The 26,078-nt window shown below is 38.8% G+C and overlaps 1 protein-coding gene across 14 annotated transcripts in view; it reads left to right on the forward strand.

The window, feature by feature from the left end:
• The window catches only part of qkia (QKI, KH domain containing, RNA binding a), a 104,835-nt gene that overhangs the window by 53,170 nt on the left and 25,587 nt on the right, over nucleotides 1-26,078 (forward strand). For 10 of the 14 annotated variants that reach the window (XR_005946033.1, XR_005946032.1, XR_005946034.1 and 7 more), the window contains exons 3-4: nucleotides 1,548-1,664; nucleotides 17,874-18,035. Coding sequence is in view for 11 of the 14 variants with exons in the window: in XM_041212949.1 (XP_041068883.1) it covers nucleotides 1,548-1,664; nucleotides 17,874-18,035 (279 nt within the window). In the remaining 3 variants the exon portion in view is untranslated. The remainder of the gene's footprint in view (nucleotides 1-1,547; nucleotides 1,665-17,873; nucleotides 18,036-26,078) is intronic. The other 4 variants (XM_041212950.1, XM_041212947.1, XM_041212953.1 and 1 more) reach the window with 1 other exon arrangement.

Consider the following 26,078-nt stretch of genomic DNA (forward strand, 5'->3'; position numbering starts at 1 on the left):
CTGAATGGTCTGGTCTGTTTCTGTGCTGTATATTCTGTGTAGTGGGTGAGCTAGAAACTAGTCGATCCACTATGCTGTTCAAGGGGGATTTCAAAAGTTCCCTTATTTAGCTTGGTATTTTAAAAGATTAGTTTAAGTCCTTCCTTCCACTGGATCAATTCTACTTTGTTTTTTAATTGTTGTATAGTCTTCCGATTGCTATATATTATACATCTCAGAAATAAATCTTCAATTTAATTTGTGTTGCAGTCTGCTGTGTTTACGGTATTCTGCCTTTCCAAGGAGTTAGGTTACATTGGCATCCCATGTGATCTACAGTGTTTGCTGTAAATAGAGGGCAGGTAATTGGTAATCCAGGATATTGCGATTAGTACAATAGGGGCATCGGTTTTGGTTCATGTCACTTGATCTGCTTATGAAGCAGTGTTCTTGCTATGAGTGCGACACAAGTTGTGAGCAAATTGAAACTCTAATGGACAACTTGAGGCTGAAATAGTCATGCAGGATCCTAAAGGATGAAAATTAACTGAAAATCCTGCTTTTGTGTGTCCCTGTTTGCAGTGACTAAATTAGGACTCCATATGCAGAAAATTGGACATTTAGAAATTCTTTTGTATGCTAACACAAACTTTATTTTATGGAGCTGCACACTCTTAAATAATTGGGTCTCCTACCTACCTTTATGTTGTGTTTTGTCTATTTTCACTGCTTTATTTCTCCCTGCTATGCTTTGTTCCCTGCCTTATTTTTTTAACTTTTCTTTTCAGGCAGGAGTCACCAATTGGCTGTATTTGGGAGAAAATGCCTGTAGCTCCCCATGCCCTCCCCAATAACGGTGCTCCGTTCCTTCCTCTGCACCTTTGTTTTACTGTCACTTGCTTTGGTCTTAACCAGGTTTTCTCTCCTTCCTTCCCCGATCTATTATTACCCTCTTATCCTGCTCTCACACTTCCTTATGGGTTCTTCAGAGATTTGGTTACTTCCAAAATTTGACTTGAATTTTAGAAGAGAAAAACTGCAAATGGAACGGTGGTCTTGCCTCAAATTTTAGAATTAATAATTAAAGCATTTACATTTACCATTTCAAATTGATGGTGAGATAACAAATTGATTTTAAATTTTTTTTTCGTAAATTGAGCATTTGAGAGAGCATATTTTTCTCCTATCTCTTGTTTTTTCCTGCTCCTCCCAGTTACAGGAATTGAAAAAACATGGAAATTTATCTTCAAGAGTTAATTTAGATTTAGTTTTCAGTGAAACATGAATCAAATCTACTAAATTATAGACTTTTTGTCATGGTAAAACTATTTGGGCATAATGGTTTTCATTTATACATGTGCATTGAAAACTTCAAAAAAATTGTCTCGCAGAACCTTGTTTGCATCGAGCTATTGGCAGTCTAAATTGAAAACTACTGTGTATTTAAGTCTTAAAACTCTGTCCAAATTTTGCAGGGTTAATTCAGTACTATAAACGTGCCATCCAGTAGAATAATCAAACTTAATTATATTTTTGCGTTCTGACTTTGGCCTTTTCTTCTTCCTCAGTTTAACTTCGTTGGCAGAATACTTGGCCCAAGAGGTCTCACAGCAAAACAACTGGAAGCAGAGACTGGTTGCAAGATCATGGTCAGAGGGAAGAGTTCCATGCGGGACAAAAAGAAGGTAAACAGCATTGCTACACCTGGTTTACAGAAAGGATGATTACAACATGTTTTTGGGAAAAGGTTTTCCTGCTCCTAAAATTGCCCAGATTGAGAGGATAAATGACAAGCTTCTGACAAGGATTACAATGAAAGATTTCCGTGAACTCCAGTGAAATTATTACATTTATATCCTTAAGGAGACTGGTATTTCTCCGTTTGCATATAAAAAACCTTTTGGTGGAGAAAGATAAAATTGGTGCATCCTAGCTTTCAAATCCCTCCAGCTGTGTGTGTGTGTGTTATCCTTCTCCATTCTGCTGCTTCTGCAAATGTTACACGAATGACTAACATTATTTGTGCCATTAATGCAGATGGAATGAGGTGACTTACCCACACTTGATATTCCTGACAGGTATAGCTTTAGTTAAATGCACTTCCTCCATTGTTGCAACAATATCAGAGGAAAACACACCAGCCCAGTGGAGCCTGTTTTTCTTCGAGCTTTTTGATTTCTAAAGTATCCATATGGCTTTTACATGTCCAAATCACACTGTATTAGAGACAGATTTCTTTTCTGTCTCGAATTGGACCAACGCTACCCAAGCACTTTTCCCTATTTCTTACCTTTTAATAATCAGGTACACTGCTTTGGACAGCGGTCATGACTACCTTGTTGTTGAAATAATTTCCTGAAACTTGGTGTGAGCCTTGAAGTGTGAGCAAAACCGGTATCCTAAAGTTTCAACTAGTTGTAGATACATTTTGAGAAGGGGCACCACCATGAGCTCCACCACAGGCACCCTCCTCAATCTGGAGGTCTCAATTGCAATACATATTTCACCTTTCACCCTTAGCATTCCTGAGTAGTACACCTAAATATTATTGTACAGGCTGTGGGGATGCAAAGTTAGAGAGGCAGCCGTGATAGCGAAGATGATGAACAAGCTAGCCATCAATTGCAGCGCAATTGGGAAAACCTGGGCAACTTTCAAGTGGTAGCACTGAAAATGGCTATCAGCTTCCACGTGAACCTTCTTCCTAGATTTAAGAAGCGTAAACAAAATTACCAATACTGTAAATCTGAGCTATGTTGAAATACTGAATTTTCAATTTATTTATTCTTTACAGGATGTAGGCATTGCTGGCTATGCCAGCATTTGTTGCCCATCCCTAAGTGCCCTTGAGAAGGCAATTATATATGTTTTTTAAAACTTGCATTTATTTAGAGCCTTTCACAACTTTGTTCTAGGCTCTTTACTGCAAATCAGTACTTTTGAAATGAAGACACCGTTGTAATGTAGAAACCACCTACGTTTGCAGTTCTTTTTAAATCTCAGGACTGCCTCTTCAGCTGCTTGAATCGGCAATCCAAAGAACAGCATTCAGATTTTGGGGAAAAGTACACTGCCATATTTATGTGGGCTGGTGAAAAATATCTGGTTCTGCAGGGCAGACTTACTGGTTGGCACCAGTCCACCAACTTTCGGGACTGAAGTCGAGAGGAATGAGTGAAACACTCAACTTCGGGGATATACAACAGGGCAAAATAGAGTGGCTATTTGTTGAACAGCCTATCTGATTTTTCTTTCCTCCGACTTGAAAGGGAAATCAGGCTAGGTACGTAACTGGCATGACCTGTGCTTTGTTTTATATCCCCATGAATGTAAGTTTCTCCCAATGTGTTTAAAATAAAAGGATGGAAGATAAAATCTAAATGTGGCCAGCATCTCTGCTAGTCTGTTTGAAAATCTCACACTCATCACCTGTAATCATCTGTGATCTGTTCCCTGTAGTTCCAAATTTGTATTAGCCATAATACATTGCATCTAATACAGTTTTTGATTGGTTCCTTTCCCTTTGTGGAGTAAATATGCATGCTGAAAACCAATTAAATGCACCGATAAACAGAAGATCAACGGCTGGCCTTCTGAATTTATTATTCCAACAAGGTGCTGTTCAAACTCTGCGCTAGGTGCATATTCCTTTCCTGTTGGTGGGTTTGTCTATTATTGATGTGCTGAGACTGAGTACAACTCCAGAGATTGACTTGAAGCAAAGAATAACTTAACATGAGTTGCAGCTAGGGACAACTGATTAAAGCAGAACTGAAGAAGCAGTTGATCAAAAGGTGCCTGATATCGACATACGCCAAGCTGCTTTTATTCCCTTAATAGACTAATTCAGTGTCACCTTAAATCCTAACTGGACTTCTAGAAGTCATGAGAGGTCAGAGATTTTTTTTCTCTCGAAGCATTTCTGTGAAGCCTCCAGGCATGTACTGCATTGTTGATGCTGAAACTAAATTGTCAAAATTAAGTAACGTGCATGGTCAAATTAGGTAAACTGAGAGCTGGAGTTAGCTGACTTATAAGCTATTACAGATCCAAGGTTATTTATTTCACGAAAGAACAGGCATGTTTCTTATTCATATTTGTAATTGTATATTATGTATTTATGGTATAAAGTACATCTTTACACCAGGAACTGCTTCACCACGTTTTGTTAACTTGACTGAGATTTCCTACAGTATAACAGTGGCTACACTTAGTATTCCATTGTCTCAAAACAATTTACAGCTATCGATTGGTTGTGAAAGGTGCTATATATATTTTTTTATTTATCAGATGTGGGTGTCATTGGCTAGGCCAGCATTTATTGCCCATCCTTAATTGCCCTTGAGAAGGTGGTGGTGAGTTGCTGCCTTGAACTGCTGCAGTCCCTGTGGTGCAGGTACACCCACAGTGCTGTTAGGGAGGGAGTTCCAGGATTTTGACCCAGTGACAGTGAAGGATCGGTGAGATATTTCCAAGTCAGGATGGTAACTGGCTTGGAGGGGATCTTCCAGTTGGTGGTGCCCCTATGCCCTTCTAGATGGTAGTGGTCGTGTGTTTGGAAGGTGCTGCCTAAGGTACCTACCATTGTCACTGTCCACTAGTGGTGGAGGAAGTGAATGTGGTGCCAATTAAGCACTGCTTTGTCCTGGATGGTGTCAAGCTCCTTGTGTTGTTGGAGTTGCATTCATCCAGGCAAGTGGAGAATATTCCATCACACTCCTGACTTGTGCCTTGTCCATGGCGGACAGGCTTTGGGGAGTCTGGAAGTTACTTGCTGTAGGATTCCTAGCCTCTGACCTGCTTTTCTAGCCACAGTATTTATATGGCTATTTCAGTTCAGTTTCCGGTCAATGGTAACTCTCGGGATAGTGGAGGATTCTGTAACGGTAATGCCATTGAATGTCAAGGGGTGAAGGTTAAATTCTCTCTTGTTGGAGATGGTCATTGCCTGGCACTTGTGTGGCGTGAATGTTACTTGCCACTTGTCAGACCAAGCCTGGACATTGTCTAGGGCCTTGATGCATTTGGGCATGAACTGCTTCAGCATGGGGTGTAGCAAATAGTGCTGAACATTGTGCAGTCATCAGCAAACATCCCCACTTCTAACATGATGGAAGGAAGGTCATTAATGAAACAGTTGAAGATAGTTGGGCCTTGGACACTACCCTGAGGAACTCCTGCAGTGGTGTCCTGGAATTGGGATAATTGACTTCCAAAAACCACAACCATCTTCCTTTGTACTAGGTATGACTCCAACCAGTGAAGAGTTTTCCACCTGATTCCCATTGATTTCAGTTATGCTAGGGCTCCTTGATGCCACACTTAGTCAAATGCTTGATGCAAGGGCAGTCACTCTCACCTTCTCTTGAGTTCAACTCTTTTGTCCATGTTTGAACTAAGGCTGTGATGAGGTCAGGAGTTTAGTGGCCCTGGCAGAAACTAAACTGAGCATCAGTGAGCAGGCTATTGCTAAGCAAGTGCTGCTTGATAGCACTGTTGATGACCCTTTCCATCACTTTACTGATGATGGAGAGTAGACTGATGGTGTGATAATTGGCCAGGTTGGATTTGTCCTGCTTTTTGTGTACAGGACATACCTGGGCAATTTTCCATTTTGCCAGGTAGCTACCTGTGTTATAGCTGTACTGGAACAGCTTAGCTAGGGGTGCATCAAGTTCTGGAGCACAGGTCCTTACTGTTGTGGGAGTATTGTCAGGACCCATAGCCTTTGTAGTATCCACTACCTTCAGCTGTTTCTTGCCATAACGTGAAGTGAATCAAATTGGTTGAAGACTGGCATCTGTGATGCTGGGGACCTCTGGAGGAGGCTGAGATGGATCATCCACTCTGCATTTCTGGCTGAAGATTGTTGTGAATGCTTCAGCCTTATCTTTTGCACTGATATGCTGCACTCTTCCATTTGACACCTCATTTTTAGGGATGCCTGGTGCTGCTCTGGCATGCCCTCCACTCTTCATTGATCAGTATCCTATGTTTACAATAAGAGGGTACAGAAATGTTGATGCAATTGATGACAGTCACAGCTGCATGTTATTGGAATGCAGCTCCTTGTTAACGAAAGCTACTGGCTGCTCTTCATGTGCCTTAATGGCTACCTGGTTGCAGTCTGTAACCCCATGAAGTTGAGGTAAGCCAGCCATTGCAGCAAATCCCAGAGCATGCTTATTTTGACTGACATTTGTAGGAAAGGAGGTATATTGACCCTTGCAAATATGCCATTGGTGAACTTGATGCACTGCTAACTGAAATGAGCTCTGAAGGGAGTCTAAGGCCAAAAAAAGGTAAACATAGTGGTGATTTTGATGTGTGGCCAGATGGCAACAGCTCTTGGTGCAATAGGCTCTAGAGATCAGCAACAGTCTGCTTGGAGAAGTATGACCATTTTGTGCACTGCTGCTCAGATACAGAACCTCACTTTTGGCTTGTCAGCACAAAATCCTGGGTGGGGTGTTCTGCAAGCAGTCTACCACCTCCTAACTGGTTCACCTTTTTAGGGGTGGGACTGTCATTTGCCATTCCTTTTCTAACACTGGCTAGAGTGGCACCCATGTTAACTGAATATTTATCCAGAGTGAGGTAAAATGTGAGAAGTCTGGAACAGTCAATCTGAGTTTAATAATCCTTTTGTAATCTAAAAAACACAGATCCCTTATGATCAAGTTGCCTGCAGCTTAGTGCCCTTAACGATGCTTCCATTAGCCCTCAAAGCAATTGTAATAGGTATTATTGAGCAGAACTCCCATCAAGGTGAGTGAATTGAGATTGGGACCTTGATTTCCCCATGTTTATGGTGGTTGGTGAGTATAAAGCAAAATAATGGTTTTAATTTCTCAGCTGCCCAGTTCTTGCCAGGTGGAGTGGCTTAAGATCTCACTGAGTTGTGACTTTTCATTTATTTCTGTTTGATGGGAGAGACCACATTGAAGGAAGTAGAATGTGTAGCCTTTGAAAAAGAAGTCCAAATCCACTTTTAAAAAGTAAATCTTGCAATGCATCTTTCTAATTTCTTTTCTTTGTGACAATAAGCCTGTTTTGACAGCATTTGCTAATGACTAGTTCTGTCGTCCCACATCTTCCCTTAATGAATGACTGGCGGCCAAAAGAATACTGTGATAAGACATTCTAGTAGTTTGAGCAGCTTGCGAACATTGCTAGATTGATTTGATAGAAGTTAAATTAATTGTGTTGTAGGAGCTGATTACATGGGCCAGAAAATATATTAGAACTTTTTACCCAGACATTTGCACTTCTGTTTTGCTGAGTTTGTGGGTTTTGCTCCAGTGTGAGAAATGTACACTGCAAATCAAATCTTCCTGCCATTAATTAGTTTTGAAGATGACAGATGAAGTGTAAAATTTCAATGCTTAGTCATTTTAACCTGCAGGCTCATTAAACCTGGATGAGTGGCACAGTGTGCATTTTTTTCTCCCAAGACTTTCATTTTGTAAAGCTTGTTTTTTTCTGCAGTTTGCATATGTATTTCAAACTTTTTCAGCTTGCACTCATATTGCACGTGACATGCATTTTGCCAGCTATTAAAGCTTAATATGTCAGCTTTTTTAAAAAAAATTGAGATTGTTCTCAATTGTGCAAGAGTCTGAATAAGTCAACAACAATCCAATTGCTGTTTTTGATCGATGCCAAGAATGAAGAAATTGGGTTAATGATGCGGGTTTACTACCTCGAATTCTAGTTTAACTAGGGATGGGATACCTTTAAAGTGGAGCATGTTGGGTACTCACTTTAAGCCTAGATGGTTCTAATCATACTGATGTATTGCCTCCAATGTGTTATGCCTCCACGTTTAGGCAGTTGCATTTGATGTGCTATCGGGTTCCATTCTTGGCTGCTTCCTCGTCATTTACATGCACCTCATTAACATTTTCCAGTAGCTTGATGATGCTCATTTTATTGCCTTGTCCAATGGCCCAACAGCTGCTGCTATTTCTCTAACTGCCAATTGAACAATAAAACTTGGAGGTGCTAAAATTTCAAATTTAATTTTGACAAAAGCTGAAATTTTCCACTCTGGCTCAGAAATTAGTTGAGGCTGAAACCAATCTATCCTCCCAACTGCCCTGGCAAGATGTGGAAAACGATGTACTGTTTGGCTTGGGCTTAGTTCCCTTTTTTCCTTTTGCCACACCCACCTCAGTCCAGTCTCTCAGCCTGCAGGATCAATTGCCTCTGCTGCCAAACTCCAATCTTTTAATCATTAAAATGGAAATTAGTTTGAGTTAGCTATTGGACTGAGGGCACTTTTTTTTGTGTTGGGTTAGATCCACGAAGTTGGAATGCTTTCCCAAGAAACCAATTCCTTTTGCAGGAATGTGTAACTTTAATATTCATTTAAGGAAGCTCAATATTGATACTGTATGACTTGAAGATCAAAATACAGATTTTTCCACATTGACTAAATTGTTCGAGAGACAACAGGGATTCAACTCAATTAAATCAAACTACTGTTAATTGTTATTCTCTTGGAAATGGAGTGTGATGTAGGTTTATGTTTTTGCTAGGGTGATTTTACAGGTTAACAATAATAGCTGCATCAGTTCCCTTTTTGGGGCATATTCAGCTTTTTCAGTGAATAAAGAAAAGAATGCAAAGCATTTTTGTAAAAGTAAGGAATTGAAGTGTGGCGGTCAATGCAAGTACACAAGCAAAATAATCTTGAAATTTGCTAACTTGGGAAAGGACTTTAGAAACCTTGAGTCTTTTTATATATGGGGTGTATGTAGAGCTCTACAGTTAGTTTGTTAATCTGTTAACCATATCACTAAATGGCTGTGGTTTTCAGTGCTGCATTGAAGTGAGATAGATGAGCCTTACATTGTAAGGGGATTGGTGGGGGACACTGGTCAATAGTTAGATAATTCTCCCTGAAATATATTCTGTGACAATATTGGGTAATTTCAGTAGCTGTGGGTACTGGTGCAGGGAGCATATCTGCATCATTAATAACTTCAGATGGTGCCAAATATTTACTGAAGTTGAAACTTGTAAACCTGCCTTTATTCAACAAATGGCAGCCTGAATCCCCCTCTACCTAACAGTGCAAAAATTGCAGGTGGTAGATTGCATATGTACTGCAGGGGTGGGAAGATGAAACAGTGAAAGGGAAAAGCAAGGAAATCATGAAATGAAGCAAGAGTGAATGTAACAAAACGAGAACAGCATCACGAGCTTTTCTTGTGCTTGTGTATTTCAAAATGTGGTATTTTTACACTGACTTTAAATTCACTTTTTTCTTGAAAACTGTCATCATACTTATAATTGTAATTTATAAATTATAATTTTATTCCTCTTGATTTCTGCATTTTCCTTCTGCCTTTCTGCATTTTCCTTCTGCCTTTCTGCATTTTCCTTCTGCCTTTCTGCATTTTCCTTCTGCCTTTCTGCATCTTGTACCTTTCTACTTTGGCTGATTATGGATAGCCAATTCTGAAGGAAGATTTCTTTGCATTACCTATAATGTAGAGTAGGTTTATGCATTTCAAGTGAAGTTAAAAATTTTGGCTCGGTGTAGAGAAAGAAGTATTTCCCTTCACCTGAACTTTCTGTTCCTGGTGTGGTCATTCCTGTTTTGGTTCAGATTATATATAGATGTAAAAACAAAACTGCGGATGCTGGAAATCCAAAACAAAAACAGAATTACCTGGAAAAACTCAGCAGGTCTGGCAGCATCGGCAGAGAAGAAGAGTTGATGTTTCGAGTCCTCATGACCCTTCAACAGAACTGAGTGAATATTAGGAGAGGGGTGAAATATAAGCTGGTTTAAGGTTGGGGGGCGGGGGTGTGGTTGTAGGGACAAGCAAGCAGTGATAGGAGCAGATAATCAAAAGATGTCTCGAAAAAAAAAACAGGTGTTGAAGGTGGTGATATCTAAACGAATGTGCTAATTAAGAATGGATGGCAGGACACTCAAGGTACAGCTGTAGTGGGGGTGGGGTGGAAAGGCTAACAGGGCATAAAAGATTTAAAAATAATGGAAATATGTGGGTAAAGAAAAATCTATATAAATTATTGGAAAAAACAAAAGGAAGGGGGAAGACACGGAAAGGGGGTGGGGATGGAGGAGGGAGTGCAAGATCTAAAGTTGTTGAATTCACTATTCAGTCCTGAAGGCTGTAAAGTGCCTAGTCGGAAGATGAGGTGCTGTTCCTCCAGTTTGCATTGGGCTTCACTGGAACAATGCAGTAAGCCAAGGACAGACATGTGGGCAAGAGAGCAGGGTGGAGTGTTGAAATGGCAAGCGACAGGGAGGTTTGGGTCATTCTTGCGGACAGACCGCAGGTGTTCTGCAAAGTGGTTGCCCAGTTTACATTTGATCTCTTCAATGTAGAGGAGACCGCATTGGGAGCAACTGATGCAGAGGACTAAGTTGGGGGAAATGCAAGTGAAATGCTGCTTCACTTGAAAGGAGTGTTTGGGCCCTTAGACGGTGAGGAGAGAGGAAGTGAAGGGGCAGGTGTTGCATCTTTTGCGTTTGCATGGGGAGGTGCCATAGGTGGGGGTTGAGGAGTAGGGGGTGATGGAAGAGTGGACCAGGGTGTCCCGGAGGGAATGATCCCTATGGAATGCCGCAGGGTGGGGGGGGGTTGTGAAGGGAAGATGTGTTTGGTGGTGGCATCATGCTGGAAATGGCGGAGGATGATCCTTTGAATGCAGAGGCTGGTGGGATGATAGGGTCCCCCTTGTCCTCACTTATCATGTTTCCGGGAGGGAGGAGAAGGCGTGAGGGTGCACACGGTTGAGGGCCCTGTCAACAACCGTGGGTGGAAAACCTCGGTTAAGGAAGAAGGATGACATGTCAGAGGAACTGTTTTTGAAGGTAGCATCATCAGAACAGATACGACGTAGGGGACGGAACTGAGAGAATGGGATGGAGTCCTTACAGGAAGCGGGGTGTGAGGAGCTGTAGTCGAGGTAGCTGTGGGAGTCGGTAGGCTTGTAATGGATATTGGTGGACAGTCTATCACCAGAAATTGAGACAGAGAGGTCAAGGAAGGGAAGGGAAGTGTCAGAGATGGATCATGTGAAAATGATGGAGGGGGTGAGATTGGAAGCAAAATTAATAAATTTTTCCAAGTCCTGATGAAAGCCTGAAGCAGCACTGAAGTAATCATCGATGTACCAGAGAAAGAGTTGTGGAAGGAAGCCGGAGTAGGACTGGAACAAGGAATGTTCCACATACCCCATAAAGAGACAGGCATAGCTGGGGGCCATGCAGGTACCCATAGCCACACCTTTTATTTGGAGGAAGTGAGAGGAGTTAAAGGAGAAATTGTTCATTGTGAGAACAAGTTCAGCCAGACAGAGGAGAGTAGTGGTGGATGGGGTGGTTGTTGCAGATTATATATAGTATTGCTTTCTAATGAATAATTCTCTGTCTACCTCAGCACTTCTCCTGAGTAGATTTCCTCTTTTGCGTTGCGGACAAATTTCTGTATCAACTAGATTAATCTTAAAGCCATTGTTTTTTCAATTCTGTTGCCTCCTTGCTGGCTAGAGAAAGTGCTTGTAGCAATTCAGCTTCCCTGCCTGGTACGCTGATCACTTCAGCTGCGTAGCTAGTTGGCAGTGGCATAGTTTGACAGCTGAGGCCACACCACTGTGTGACATTTAAGTGTAGATAATCAGAAAGACCTTGGTGTCCAAATACAAACACCCTTAAAGGTGACAAGGTAGTTGATATGTGGCTAAAAAAGCATATGGTTTTATAGTGCAAAGAATACAGAAGTGGAAGATCATACTAGAGCTTTAAATCATCAGTTGGGCCTCAGCTACAGCTCAGGAAAGATGTAGTGGCATGAGGCTACAGAGGAGGTTTGCCAGGATGTTACCAGGGATGAGGGACTTCAGTTATGAGGAGAGATCGGAAAAGTTAGGATTGTTCTCTTTGGAACAGAAGGTTAAGTGGTGACCTATTAGAAATTTTCAAAATGCAAGATTTTGATAGAGTAAATAGAAGAACTCTTACTTCTGGCAAGTGGTTCAATAACCAGAGATCATAAATGGAAATTCAATGGCAAAAGATCTGGAGGAGAAAAGAAGAGAGAAGTTTACACTAGTGTTGTCAGGACATGGAGAATTCTACCTGACAAGGCTGTGGAAGCTAATTGCACAAATAATTTGAAAACGGTGTTGGACAGGTACTTGATGAACAGCTCAGAGGGTTACAGATATAATATGGATGTGGGACTAAGCATGACCTCTTTTTCAAAGGTTCTGCATCGGCATGATGTAGCAAATAGCCTCCTGTTCTATTGATGAGAGATGAGGAACTATGTAATTGTTGGATCAGTGCACCGTATTTTTGATGGGGGGGTGGTAGGTGTGATGGGGAAAGTAGAAGCAGAGATTAACAAAACGCCTGATAATTATTCTGGGTTGCTCTGGAATTTTAGCACTTTTGTTTGTGGTTCTGTTGGGAAATGGGAAGTTTTCTTGTATTTGATTCCAGAATTTGTATTTCTTCTTGCTAAGCAGAACTGGAGGAGAAAGAAATTTATGTTGGTGAATTCTACATTATTAATCGAATAAATATAGCACAGGTGGGACATGTTTAAATGTTCAAAAGTCCAGTGGATTTATTTGAATAGCAGTAATTAGATATTTCTTAATGTTCGCTCCAATATACCAATCAAAGTTATGAAACAGCTTTGCTGCAAGCAGTTATAGCTTTGAAAAATTTACTGCAGGAATAGAATACTAAACATGAACACTTAATGTGCATTTGAAACTGCAGACATCCCACAATTGTTGCATGATTAAATTATTCCAGCATTGCCACCTGTTTTTTCATTTCATTTAAAGGAAAACTTCTTCCTACCAACCCACCCCCAACCATCTAAAAATATTGGTACCCTGGTGTGTTCCTGAGCAGATGCACCTCAATGTTTAGTGCAATAGTCTTCTGAAGATTTGCATTAACTATTGATGGGGAGGATTATAAACCTGAGGCTAACAATGGATAAGATTACTTCATCAGGCCTTGTCTACTAGAAGCCTTGTCAGAATGTTTGAATCATGTTGACTGTTTCATTGTGCTACAGATATCTCTTAGCTTTAAATAAAATTAAAAATCTAGAATTTCTTTACACTGACAATTCCTCAGTTGTGTTGATATCTTGAAAACGTTGAAGTTTTAAATAGAGACATTTCACTGCCAGACTTTCACATTTCATTATTGATGGATCAAGAGAGATTTTACCTTTTCTGTACGTCAACATATATGAAAAGCAAGGAGTCAAAATTCATGCTCTGGTATCCATTGTCTTCTGCCTCACTTTCTTAGGAGGAAAATAAGTCTAGATGTTTCTGTTTTATAGTTCATCTGTGCCACTTGCATCCTTAATAGTTGAGATTTTTTGTGCAGAAGTCATTTTGAAATTTTAAGACGAGAGCCTCAGTGTTCAGTGCTGAAGGTCAGAAATAAAAAACTTCCAACCATGGCTTCACAGTTTCTATCTTGTGTAGGTCTCCACTCGTACCATTTCCTGTTCTTTTGGCTGATATTAGCTTGCTTTGCTCAGTTCTCATCTTTGCTGCTCCAAATGTAGAATGTTCAATGCCACGCACAAACAGTTCAATTCCCTCAAAATATACATAAATATTTTGACTTCTAATCTAAATGTGACACTAGATAAGCTTTTCTTGAACCTTTGAAGCTCTTGTAAGTTTACTCAACTTCATAGCTAAGAATCATGAAAGTCCCCTTTTATTACCAACTTAAAAATGTTTTCAAAGGGAAATTTCAGCTGTTTGTGTAATTAGTTTTACTGAATTCTGGATTTATCAGTGGACATTAGTTATAGTTTGAAAAAAGTGGCAGATTTCTGATGCTAGTGAAATTCTAAGCCAGTCATGAGCAATAATCCATTTTAAATGGTTTTTGTCTAAGGCTGTTTGTTCAGTTAATGAGCTCAAGGGAGCTAAATGTTGTGGGTGGTTAATGTTTCAGTTCAACTGTTATATCCACCTACGTTGTCTTAATTTAAGAGTACATTCACATTGACTGTAGCATTGATGTGAAATGATTTTTGCTTTGTACAAGCAGGTATTTCAGAAGTCCAATCTGTATCCAAATTGGGTCCACCTGATCATCAAAGTCTTTGTTTAGAATTCAGTTTAGGCCTTGAGATCAAAATTCATACACTGCAAGTTTAGTGTTAGATCTTCTGCCTTGCCTGCCTAGGAAAGGGAGGAAAGAAGACTGTATATTTCTGTTTTATGATTCATCTATGTCACTTGCGCCCTTAACAGTAAGATTTCTAGTGCCATGCCTTACCTTTACAGTGCTACTGAATCATAGAATGGTTGGAATACACAGGTCATTCAGCCCATCGTGTCTGTACCAGCTGTTTGCAAGAGCAGCTCAACTACTCGCACTCCTGTCTTTTCCCCATAGCCCTACAATTTTTTGTTCTCTTCAGCTAAATATCTAATTCCCTTTTGAAAGCCATGAATGGGTCTGCCTCCATCTTAGCAGTATGTCCCAAATCAACGTTGATTCGAAGTTTTTACTGAAATTTACAACCTGTAAGGAGACTGACCCATCATTCCCGTGCCAGTTGACGAGCCATCCAACCTAATTTCACTTCTGGCTTGTGGTCCATTACCTTGTAGGTTACAGCACTTTTTAAATGTCATGAGGCTTTCTGCCTCTACCACCCTTTTCAGGCACAAGAGTTCCAGAACCTCACCAGCGTCATTTCCTTTGGTTCCTTTACCATTCATCTTAAGTTGGTATGCTCTGGTTCTTGATCCTTCAGCCATTTCTTTTTATCTATTCTGCCTGGCCCTTCGTGACTTTGAATGCTTCTATCAAATCTCCTCTTGACCATCCCTTCTTGAGAACAGCCCCAGCTTCTGAAATTTATCCTAAAGCCCCTCATCCTTGGAAACATTCTCATAAATCTATTTCTATACCCCATCTCATTCCTTCACATCATTCCTAAAATGTGGTGGCCAGAATTGGACACATTACACTGGTTTGGTCTCAACAGGAGTCAAATGAAGATGCACCATAACTTCCCTGCTTTTGTACTCTATAAAGCCCAGGGTTGTGTGCCTTTATTAACTGTTTTCTTAACCTGCCATGCCACTTTAAATCGTTTATCCATAGATAGCCCCAAGCCCCTCTGCTCCTGCACACCCTTTACAAAAGTAAAGTACCTTTAATTTATATTGCTGCATCTCATTTTTTCGTAAAATGTATTGTTTCACACCTCTCTGCATCAAATTTCATCTGCAATGCATCAAATTTCATCTGCCATGTGTCTAACCATTCTCCCAACTTGTCTGTCATCATGAAGTCTATCATCATCCTCATAGTTTACAATACTTCCCAAGTTTTGTTACCTGCAAATTTTGAACTTATGCCCTGCACACCCAAGTCTAGGTCATTAATGCACATTGAGAAAAGCAGTGACCCTAACTAATCCTTGAGGAACTTCGTGATCAACCTTCCTGCAGTTTGAAAACAACCATTCATCATTACCTTGTTGCCACTGTCCATTCTATTCCATGAACTTCAGCTTTGCTGGTAAGCCTATTATGTGGCACTTTATCAAATGCCTTTTGGAAGTCCATGCGCACCATATCAGCTGCATTACCTTCGTCAGTTCTCTTTGTTACCTCATCAAAAAAATCAATTAAGTTTGTTAATATGAGTTGCTCTTAAATCTGTGCTGGCTTTCCTTAATTGTGTTTGTCCAGGTGATAATTTTGTACCAAATTATGGTTTCTTTCCCCCACAGGTTAAGCTGACTGTCCTCTAGTTGCTTGGTTTATTCTTAGCTTTGGAACAACGACATAACATTTTGCATTTCTCCAGTCCTTTGCCACCACTTCTGTATTAAAGGAGGATTGGAAGATGAAGGCAATTATCTTTGCAATTTCCACCCTTATTTCCCTCCCCATCCTTGGATGCATCTGATCTTGGTGACTTATCATTTTTAAGTACAGCCAGCCTTTCTAATACCTTCTCTGTCAATTTTTAGCCCGTTCAACGTCTCTGCTACCTCTTATTTCAGTCATTTTGGAATCATTTTCCTTGGTGAAGACAGATACAAAGAACTCACTTTAGTACCTCAGCCATGCCCTCTGCCTCCTTGTGTAAATTCCTTTTTTCCCCTTTTACCACCGACTTAATATTTATATGCCTGTTGCTAGGCCCTTTTTATGTTAATTACAAGTCTTTTCTCATGCTCTCTGCTTCTCCATTTTTAATTTACTTTCTGAACCTTCTATATTCAGTTTGGTTCTCACTTGTATTATCAACTTGGCATCTGCACCCTTTTTCCACTTTCTCTTTCTCTTGTAAGAGATGTGACCCTGATATTTTTATCCTAAACATTCCTTATTTATCAAACTGATGTGCTTTGTTACCAAAAGTATTGCAATTCACAGTTACGCTTGCATATAGGCTGTGTCTCTGGGGGGGGAACTGGGAAAGTAACTTTCAAACACTGTACTCCCAACTTAACCTTTTTTTGTGTGCTTGAAGAATCATATAGCCAAATAAATATGGAGTCACAGAAGTTTATTGCATGGAATGAGGCCATTTGACCTCATTCTGTGCTGGCTGACTAATAGCCATCCAGCCTCATCCCACTTTCCAGCTATTGGCCCATAGTCTTGGTACTTCAAGTGTATACCCGTGAGCGAGCTATTTACAGCAGGACATTAGCACCTGGTGGGAGTAACCTATTCTTTGCATTTCAGATGCAAGGCCTTCACGGATTCAGAACTACAGCCTGCTGCCCGCATAGCCCTCTAATTTTTCCATGATGCAAGTGGAATCTAGCGATTATTGTTACTTAGAATCTGTGTGAAACAGGAGCTTTTAAATCTAGTTCTTTGCCCTGAAGGATGATCTTTTGAAACTGATATTTTCAAACTTCTCAGACTTATTCCAGTGAGAATTTTGGAGCAAAAAGCTTTGTCATTGCTTCAGCATTAATGCCCAGTTCCTGGAAGATGAATCTACCTTACGATAGTTAAGATTGTTTTTACGCCATTAACTATTCAATGAGAGGGCTGCATATTTTGTTACCAGGTGATTTCACTCGTGCTTGTTGCTGACAAATACATAACGAAATTGCAAGATTTCAGTCATTTATTTAGTATGGTGATCAAACATAAGTGCTTCCAGACTCTTGGGGATAACTCTACATTTCCAGAAGTTTTGTTCGGTGTTATCAAGGTGCTTATTCTGATTAATCAGCTGGCTTTGTAATGATTCCTACCTGCATTGCAGGTTAAAATTTTTATTGTTTAATAGGTTTTTTTGTCTCTGCTACTATTAATGATGGTAGGTGAATGCTGCCATTTTGTCTCTTTGCTTCAGCTGTGATTTGCTTCCTTCAGTTTACACTGGCAGATGGATGCAGAATCATTTTTTTTTTTGTTGCTATTTATTCAGCTTAAGTTTGTTTCCAGAAACACTATTTTTATCAAGGTGGTGACTTTGTTTCTAGGCATGTGAACATTAAGTCATGTGATATTAGGTCTACAGATTTTTGATTTCTGTTATGTTGCAACTGAGAGTAGGAATTATGAAAAATTACTGTGATAAATGCCATTAATTTAGTTCTCAATAAGCTTTTTTACATTTGACTTTAATTGCCTGTATATGTCTAACACAATGTATAATAAGCAAGGGCCAGAATCATGGATTTTTTTTTGTTCAGCCTCCCTTCTCTTGTTTTCATTCTCCTTGATGCATACGCAAGGCAGAAAGGGTATGGAGGCAGAGTATGACGAGGCCATTTAGAGTGAGAGCCTCTATAGAGCATGAACACTGGCATAGACCAACTGGGCCATATGGCCTGTTTCTGGTGTAGATTCTATGTAATTCTATGTAGGTTTTCTTGTCTTTACAGGAAGAACAGAACCGAGGCAAACCGAACTGGGAACATCTGAATGAAGAGCTCCATGTATTAATAACTGTTGAAGATACACAAGACAGAGCAGAATTGAAATTGAGAAGAGCTGTAGAAGAGGTTAAGAAACTACTGGTGCCTGCTGTAAGTCACTTTAGAAGTTTTAAGCTGATGCTGCTAATGGTTACACATTCTGTAAATATTTCATTCAAAATGTGATTTAATTAATCCGCTTTCCTTCCACATAGGAGTATAAGTAATTTTATTTAAGAAAACATTTCGCAGTGGGTGATATAATCTTGAACATTACCATAAATAGGATTTTCCAAAATTGCTACTTGTGCTATGATGTATTCACTAAGCTATTGCAGTGTTAAAAGTTGAATGATCATGTGAAACTGCTTCTAAAATGGTGTCATCAATTATTTCTAAAGACTTGGATTTCTTTCTCAAAAAGAAGCTCAACTATTTAGTAAATCTGGAAGCACAAAAGACAAGAATGAAAAAATTTTGCTGATGTAGACTTTCTAGTCTTCCATGTCTAGATCCCTGTGACCATTTTCCTCATGCTCTGACACCAGATCTGAGCAATTGTACTTCCCATGTTGCTTATATTATGATTTCTTATACCGGTGCTTCAACAATCTACATTCCTCCAATCAGTTGACAGTCTGACCTACAAGCTGATAAATCAGTTGTGTTTTAGCTTGAAGTTTCCTAGGCTTACTGCATCTCCTCATTTGCTTGCCTGTTCAATGTGAATTTCTACTCTAGCCTGACCAAAGGAATCTCTATGCCAAGTATTAAACTATATCATATTTAACTCTTGGCCTCTTATGTTCCATTGACCATTGGAGCTAGTAGAATCTGTGGTCCTCCTTTTAACCTCAAACCAGGGCTTGTGTTTTTCCCCTATGTACAACAGTGCCAATTTTTTCAAGGGTTGCATATTTTCTATTCTACGAAGTACCTCTCAACTTCAGTGATGGTGATGCTCTTTCCAGTCTTCTGGATCTGAATAACCGCATTTAAGTGCATGTATTTCACTTGCTTATCGGAGCAGGCTGATGTCAAGGGAAAAGGCCCCTTCGTTATCTACAAAAATGGAGGTAGCCCTTCTGTATGATGAAAATTGACAGATAATAGAGGGTCGCTGAATTTTGTTGCGTGTGTGGTGTAGTACCTAGTACATAAGACTCAGGAATAATCGAAAATATTTATTAAAGGTGAAATGCATGCATAAAAAGTTATTTCAGGAAATAATTTGTAGCCTTCAAAAACAGGTTGGGTTTCAACCTGAGTAAATTGGTTTCCCTAACCCTGTCGAAAGTAACATCTGTAGAGGAAGTGCATATCAAGTCATTAGAAAGGGCTGTCACTGCTTAATCTGGTACCAGCCTTGGAGTCGGAGGTGGAAGAAAGACCACTGGCAGACTGCATTTATCTTTTGTGCTGAGCAAATCTCTGCAAAGGTTTGCAAGATCCAAACTAATTAGTTTATTTATAAACAGAGAACAGGATTTAAGCCCTATTGTCCTTTCAGGGCATTAACAAAGGAAGTTACAGCATCCATTTGCTTCCCACTATTGTTTCTTTATCAATTGACCCTTTTCATACAAAAGTGTTATAGCTCAAAATTTAATTTACCCTCAGAATTGCAACACTCAGAACTTTACCTTTTGAAATGGTTAGTCAAAGCTTGGTTTAATATTATAAATCTATTGACACTGGTTAATATAAATTAACATTTCATTATGGATACAGTGATTCAGGAGACCTAGATTTCTAATGGGAGTTTTTTTAGTCAGAAAAAGCCAGAGCTAACGTTCTACCTGATTTTTTCCTTTAAGTTAGATAGGCTTGCATTAACATTCATGTAACATTCAGTGAGCAAAATACCTATCTATATTCACCAGCATGAAATGGTCTATTGAATTTTTCAGTACAATTAAGCTATTCCATCATAAGCGTCCTTTTGTTTTGGCTTGTATTATATTGGCACCCTACAATAGCCTGCTTCTGTTGAGCTGAGCATTAAAATTTAATGGCAGTCATGGGTCCGGCCTGCAACATGTTGACTGATTGTTGTCAGTTTTTCATCAAGTTTATATACATTTTTAAGTGGTGACTGGTATACATTTATTTGTTTGTTGGTTAACTTTGGAAAAAGGATTCTCAAGGTCGCACACTGTTAAGAATGATGGAGTGTAATGTCAGTTGAAATCAATATTTTATGGAGTCCTCATGCCCTCTAAATAGCAAAACATATTTCAGTGGTTAATGCAAATGGCTAGTGACTGTGGCATGTATTGGAGTTTCATTTGCTGGATTTTACATTAAGCCAACATGTAAATGGCCAGACATCATCTACACTTGGATTTAAATAGTGGTGAATGCTCATTATTCATTCAACCTTTACATACAAGGAAAAAATGATCACCCCATGAGATTTTCCTTTTTAGTAAGGAAGATCATTCCAACAATAGGCTAAAAATATCAAATTCCCTTTCAAATTCCTGATGAAAACTGCTGATGGTTAAAGTAACTTCAATTCTGAAACTTGTCATTCCATATGTTTTCATTATTGTAACATTAGCCTTAGTTCATTTTATTGGGATGAATGAAAAATGAAAACATGAAACTGATTAGTGAAAATCTACATTTTCAGTAGTACACTTTAGGTAACTCTAAAGTTACTTCAAATTTTATTTTATACTGTATTCTGTTTTATAAAAAAGGTTCAGAAAATATTTTAAGGGCTTTTGCAGTGATCTCAACTTTCTATAAATCAGAGCATAAAATTATTACTAAACAGTCTTAAGTTTAAATTTGAATTCAAAGCAGTGTCCAGGAACGAATGACAGAAATTCTTTATAAACTATCCTGTGACTGGCTCCTAAATAGATTATATTATTTTGTCTCCTTGCCTATACTAATTTTTCTGTATATGAGCCAGAGATCAGAAATGCCAACAACATTTATATAATCTGTTCTAAACATCTGTTTGTATGTGTTTGACAGGTGATAAATCTGAATATTCTTGTGGATTAACAATGCATGTTTTAATCAACTGGAGTTTGATAGATTGGTTTTAAGGTAAAGGGTTTGGCTTGTGACTGCGTCAAATTGATTTTTATGGTTATGTAAATTTATGGCAAAGACAGTGTCCATATGATATATTCATTTAATATGTCCTCATTTAGTGTGAGATGTACCTACTTTTGGTTGATATTCTGCCTTTCAGATCTGTTCAGTGATGATGTCCTAGTGAAGGTTCTTGGAATTTGGTGAATAGGAGGTTATAAATGGAGGCTTAGAGACAAGTCTGTAGATTCTAACTAATCAAAAGGTTTTTGAACAACATAGCACAACTGGATGAAGAACTAATGCCAGAAATCTGCCAATTTGTGTTTACTAAAGTGTTTTTGACACAAGGGGTCTTTTGGCTCCATTGGTATACTACATCACAGCTGCATGTAGCCAATTTGTGTATTGAAAGTAGTGGATGGCAGATCTGCATGGGTGTTTAGTTTGAGTGAGCTAATTTTATTAAGTGAATCTTAAAATGTGGCTGCAGGTGTAATGGATAAGAATTTTTGAGAAATCATTAGAGATACCTATGTCATCTTGGGATTTTGTATTGACTGGTTTCTGTTGACCTAGTGAGCAAAGAGCAAAACATTAATATTGGATACTGAAAAAAGTCCAAGCTGGCACCGATTACCTCTGCAAGTTGATAATTCGAATGTTCCCTAAGGGTCTTTTATGTCTAGCTACTAATAGCCAAATTTGACAAGTCTTTCTAAACCTACCTGTTAAGTCAGGTGGGGCTGGAGTGGCAGAGCAACAAGGAGAAGCTGGTGGGGGCATTGGCACTCTTCAATCTGTGCATTTTTTAAAAATGCACATTCCTTACATGAGAAGAAGAACTCAAAACTGTAGAAAAGTATTTGAACGCAAACTGGTGGTTGCTCTGAATTTGACAGTTGCCTTGCGTTGATGGGAAGAGTGCAATACTAATGAGTAAAGTGATTTGGAGCAGTTAGTGAGTGTTGAATAATTTGGGGGACATTGTGAAACAGTTCAGCAAAAGGATGATCATTAAGCAGTGGCTGCCTTCTGATTGCTGGCTGCTGCAATCACTCTGCATGTAATTAGCTTTCGTTGTGATACATTAGTTTTTTTAAAATTAGATTTATATGAAGTGCAGAATGCAAGTTAACACTCAGTTTAAAACCAGAGATAACTGTACAAACATAGTTAGATCTACTGCAAATAAATGATGCTGTCTAATTGAAGTAGAATAGACTAAATATGATCTGATATTAAGTGACAGTTCAGTTTCCTCATGTATGAGCTAAAGCACTGGTAGCACTCGATGACACTTGGTTTGTAAAGGCCATTTCTAAAAGCACATCCTATTTTACACTCATTTATTGAAGAAGTGCCTCTGGACTTGATGCTGCCTTCCACCCTATCATACATGTACCCTTCACAACTTTCTAGGCTGAAAGTTGAGTTCAAAAACTTCAGAACATAGCTGCTGGCTCCATTTTTTTTCAGATATCTGTTAATGATTTTGCTACTCCCATTTATACTAGCTATTGACTATCTTATTCTCTTGCTACCTTTCACCACCATGTCTTTTTGCCATTGAATGACTGCTCCCTGCCTTCCATTCTAACACAGACTTTCCCTTTTGTTCTTTCCCCTTTTTCCCTGCATTTGTACTTGCTTAAAACCTGTTGCATCTCTAATTTTTTCCAGTTCTGATGAAAGGTCATCAACCTGAAACATTAACTGTTGTTCTCCCCGCAAATACTGCTCGGCCAGCTGGGTGTATTAAGCATTTTCTGTTATTAAAAATTTAGTGGAATAGTGCCTGTTGCCTAGTATGGTACACAGACCATCTTTAAAGTTTTGTTTTTTTTAAAAAAAAATTACTTATGCCCTACCAAGATGTAGATCTGAACTGCTGTTTTTCGATAATTCCTTGACCATTTAATTTACTTCTATTAAAAATAAGCTTACCATTGTTTGGTAACGCATAAGACAGGATGTCTAACATTTTTACTTTTAAGTTTCAATTGAAGCACATTGGACCACCTGCTATATGTCATTTACTATTTCTGGCCTGATGCCCTTTTAACTGCCTGGTAACACACTCCTGCAGGTTATTTTTTTTTACAAACTTCGATTTGTACTTTCATTCAAAGCAGATTTTTTCAAAATCCATGAGATGGGAACAGATTTGCTTCATCTGATTTTGTTCCTAATGTGGAATCACCTTTTTCTGCCAATTGAACAATACCCCGTTTGATCCTTGAAGTCTCCAAACATTGGAATTGGCATACCCTTACATTCTACCCAGCTGGCACACCATGATGGTACACAAACTCAATGTGCCATTCGACATCCCTTCTGTTTAACAAAAACTAAGTTCTTATTTTCCTATCCATGCTTTTTTTACCTTTTAAGTTTAGTGGTGCTAAATAAATTTATTGTACAGTGGGTTGCTGTATTTCATTCTTGTGACAAACATTCTTTTGAATATAAGACCATTGTCATGCATCAGTAATGTTTTTCCATATTATAACAGAATTGAATTAGCTTCAGTGTTTGGTCAGTGAGATGTTCGGTAAGTTGTGACATAAACTGACATGTAAATTTTGCGTATTGCTGAATAACTAGTTTTGACCATGAGCAATTTTGTTTAATAGATATAGTTAAGTCGTGGGTGCTATGAATTTGCTAATCCTAGTAGGGCAGTAATTCTGTAAAACAGATCGAATTGATGCTATTGAAAATGAGGAAAGTCTCTAGTAAAAAGTGGATGATTAATACTGTGATGATAAACTAATGTGGTAACATCAATTATTTAAAACTGTATGAAACGATAAGTAATTTTTCCAATGATTTTTTTTAAATTTTATAAATTTTAACCTGGGAGTAGAAAAACATTGAGAGTTGAGTAGAGTTGCAACGTAAGCTGGAAACAAGGGATTAAAAATACTAATAATTCTTTAAACACACAGATTCTAATTTTATTATATTATACTTTTGAGTCCTGGTTTATTTGTAACCGATGAGTCAAAATATTGACGTGCAATTATTTGCTGATCTGCAGGACTGAGAATTATAGAATAGAATTAAAGAATCATCTGTCTGTTAAGATGACTTTTACCAAGTCATTACTGTAACATTGCAGTTACACAATACAACCCTCCTCCTTTCTCTCTCCTTTATTTTCTGGATGAAAAGAAAGACTTGTATTTCTGTATGTCCATTCACCACCTAGGGGCATCCCAAGCATTTTCCAGCAAATGAAGTACTTTGGAAATGTAATGACTGTTGTAACGTGACAGCCAATTAGCATCCAAATGAGATGAGCAAAAATAAGTCTGATTTAATTAAAGCATTGGCTTACTAGCCAAATACACATTACTGTGTTGCCAGTTTTCCACTTAGCCCACATTTGACTTTTGAACTTGTGGTTTTAATCCATTATGTTGACTTCAATAATTGTTTTTTAAATTCTATAAGAGGACTGACACTTGCAACCCTGTAATGTGGGAGTTATGCTATTCTGATAGTAGATTAATACTGATGTAAATTAATGGTTATAGAATTTCAAACCCCCTGCCCCACATTTACAATGTCCCTGACTATTTGTCTAAAAATATAGTCCCTGTTCAGTGTATTTAACTTTATATGCTTAAAAAAAACTGTCTTGTGGCTGTCATTTCTAATGCTAGAGTTGAAATGTGCTTGGCCTCAATTGACTTGCTGCTCCACTGTGAGCATTGGGAATAGCAAAGGCCACCAGGTACTGAAGCTAAACAAAACATTTAAGGATTTTAGGACGCTTCAGTAGCTGTGATAACTCCCAGGTTCTGCTGGATGTGACTGTGTAGTACATATAAATACTTGAGCAGGCGGCTAATGGACTTCATCCTATAGTGTTGTGAAAACCTGTTTTTTAAAAAAAAAAATTACTTTTTTTTAATTCCAATTTAACTTCAGTTGCAATATGATTTTTCAAATAATTTTGGGAGCTTGCATTTAATTGACTGCAAAGTTCATGTCTCTGCCTTAGCTTCATCACCACACCCCTGTGTTTAAGGCATTTTTTTTAACCTTTGAAAAGACGAACTTTGAGCTTCATGCACTAAATTTATTCTGGAAATCTGCAGAGTAACTTTGGAAATGACTAGCTGTGCTAACACTTGAAATGCTGCGATTTCTAATTGATTTTTACTGGTGTACAAATACCCATGCAATAATTTATAATTATTAAAACTGCTACAGGTACAAGGAATCCTCTTAAGCTGCACACAATTAGTTACTACCTCCTGATTTAAGTAGCCCAAGCTCAAGAGTTCCAGTTGCTTCAAACCAGAGCCTATTGGAAATGGACTGACAGCCTTAAACTACCCACCATTCTAAATCAATTTGCATTATATTAGTACAGAAAACCCATACTTAAAGTTGTGGTTGCATTCTTGAAAATCACGACTTTAAGTGAAATATTGGTTCTCATAGGAATCAATTTTAAAATTGTAGTTAGGTCATATAGGACATTGCTTATCAGAAAAAAACACAACATTCTGCCTCTTAAATTGAAATATTCTATTTCGCTAAATTTCTACCTTGATAAATGAAATAATTATTAAAGTTAATGTTTAAAAATATAAAAATAAAATTTACTTTATACTTAGTTTGCCGCGGATCCTGCTTCCCAAACCCCCCATACCCTGATCCTCTGGTCACTGCAGATCTTCTCCCCCCTCAACACTGAGCTGTGACCTCCGTGACCCCTTCTGAGATGCAGCCTCCACCCCTCCTCCCCATGCTTTGGCCAAACCTCCCAATTCCTGACTCGCCTCTTTTGCCATTTCAAACTGGGACACAGTTCCAGGAAAGAGAAGACCCAGGTCAGGTCTGAAACCGGAACTTCAATGTTGTGGAAGTGCGAGTGCCGACCTGGGGCTGCTACAATCCCGTGTTTTTATTTTTAAATGCTAGAAAACATGAGATTGTAGCAACCCCAGCTTGGTACTTATGCACCATCAGGACTCGCACTTCCACAATATTGGAGCTCCGGCTTTGGATCAGATCTAGATCTTCAAACGGGAGTGCAGTGCCGGGAAAGGGAAGCAGCAAGAGTGTGAATCGGGGAATGTGATA

Source organism: Carcharodon carcharias, chromosome 19 (genome assembly GCF_017639515.1).
Source record: "Carcharodon carcharias isolate sCarCar2 chromosome 19, sCarCar2.pri, whole genome shotgun sequence".
Lineage (NCBI taxonomy): Eukaryota > Metazoa > Chordata > Chondrichthyes > Lamniformes > Lamnidae > Carcharodon > Carcharodon carcharias.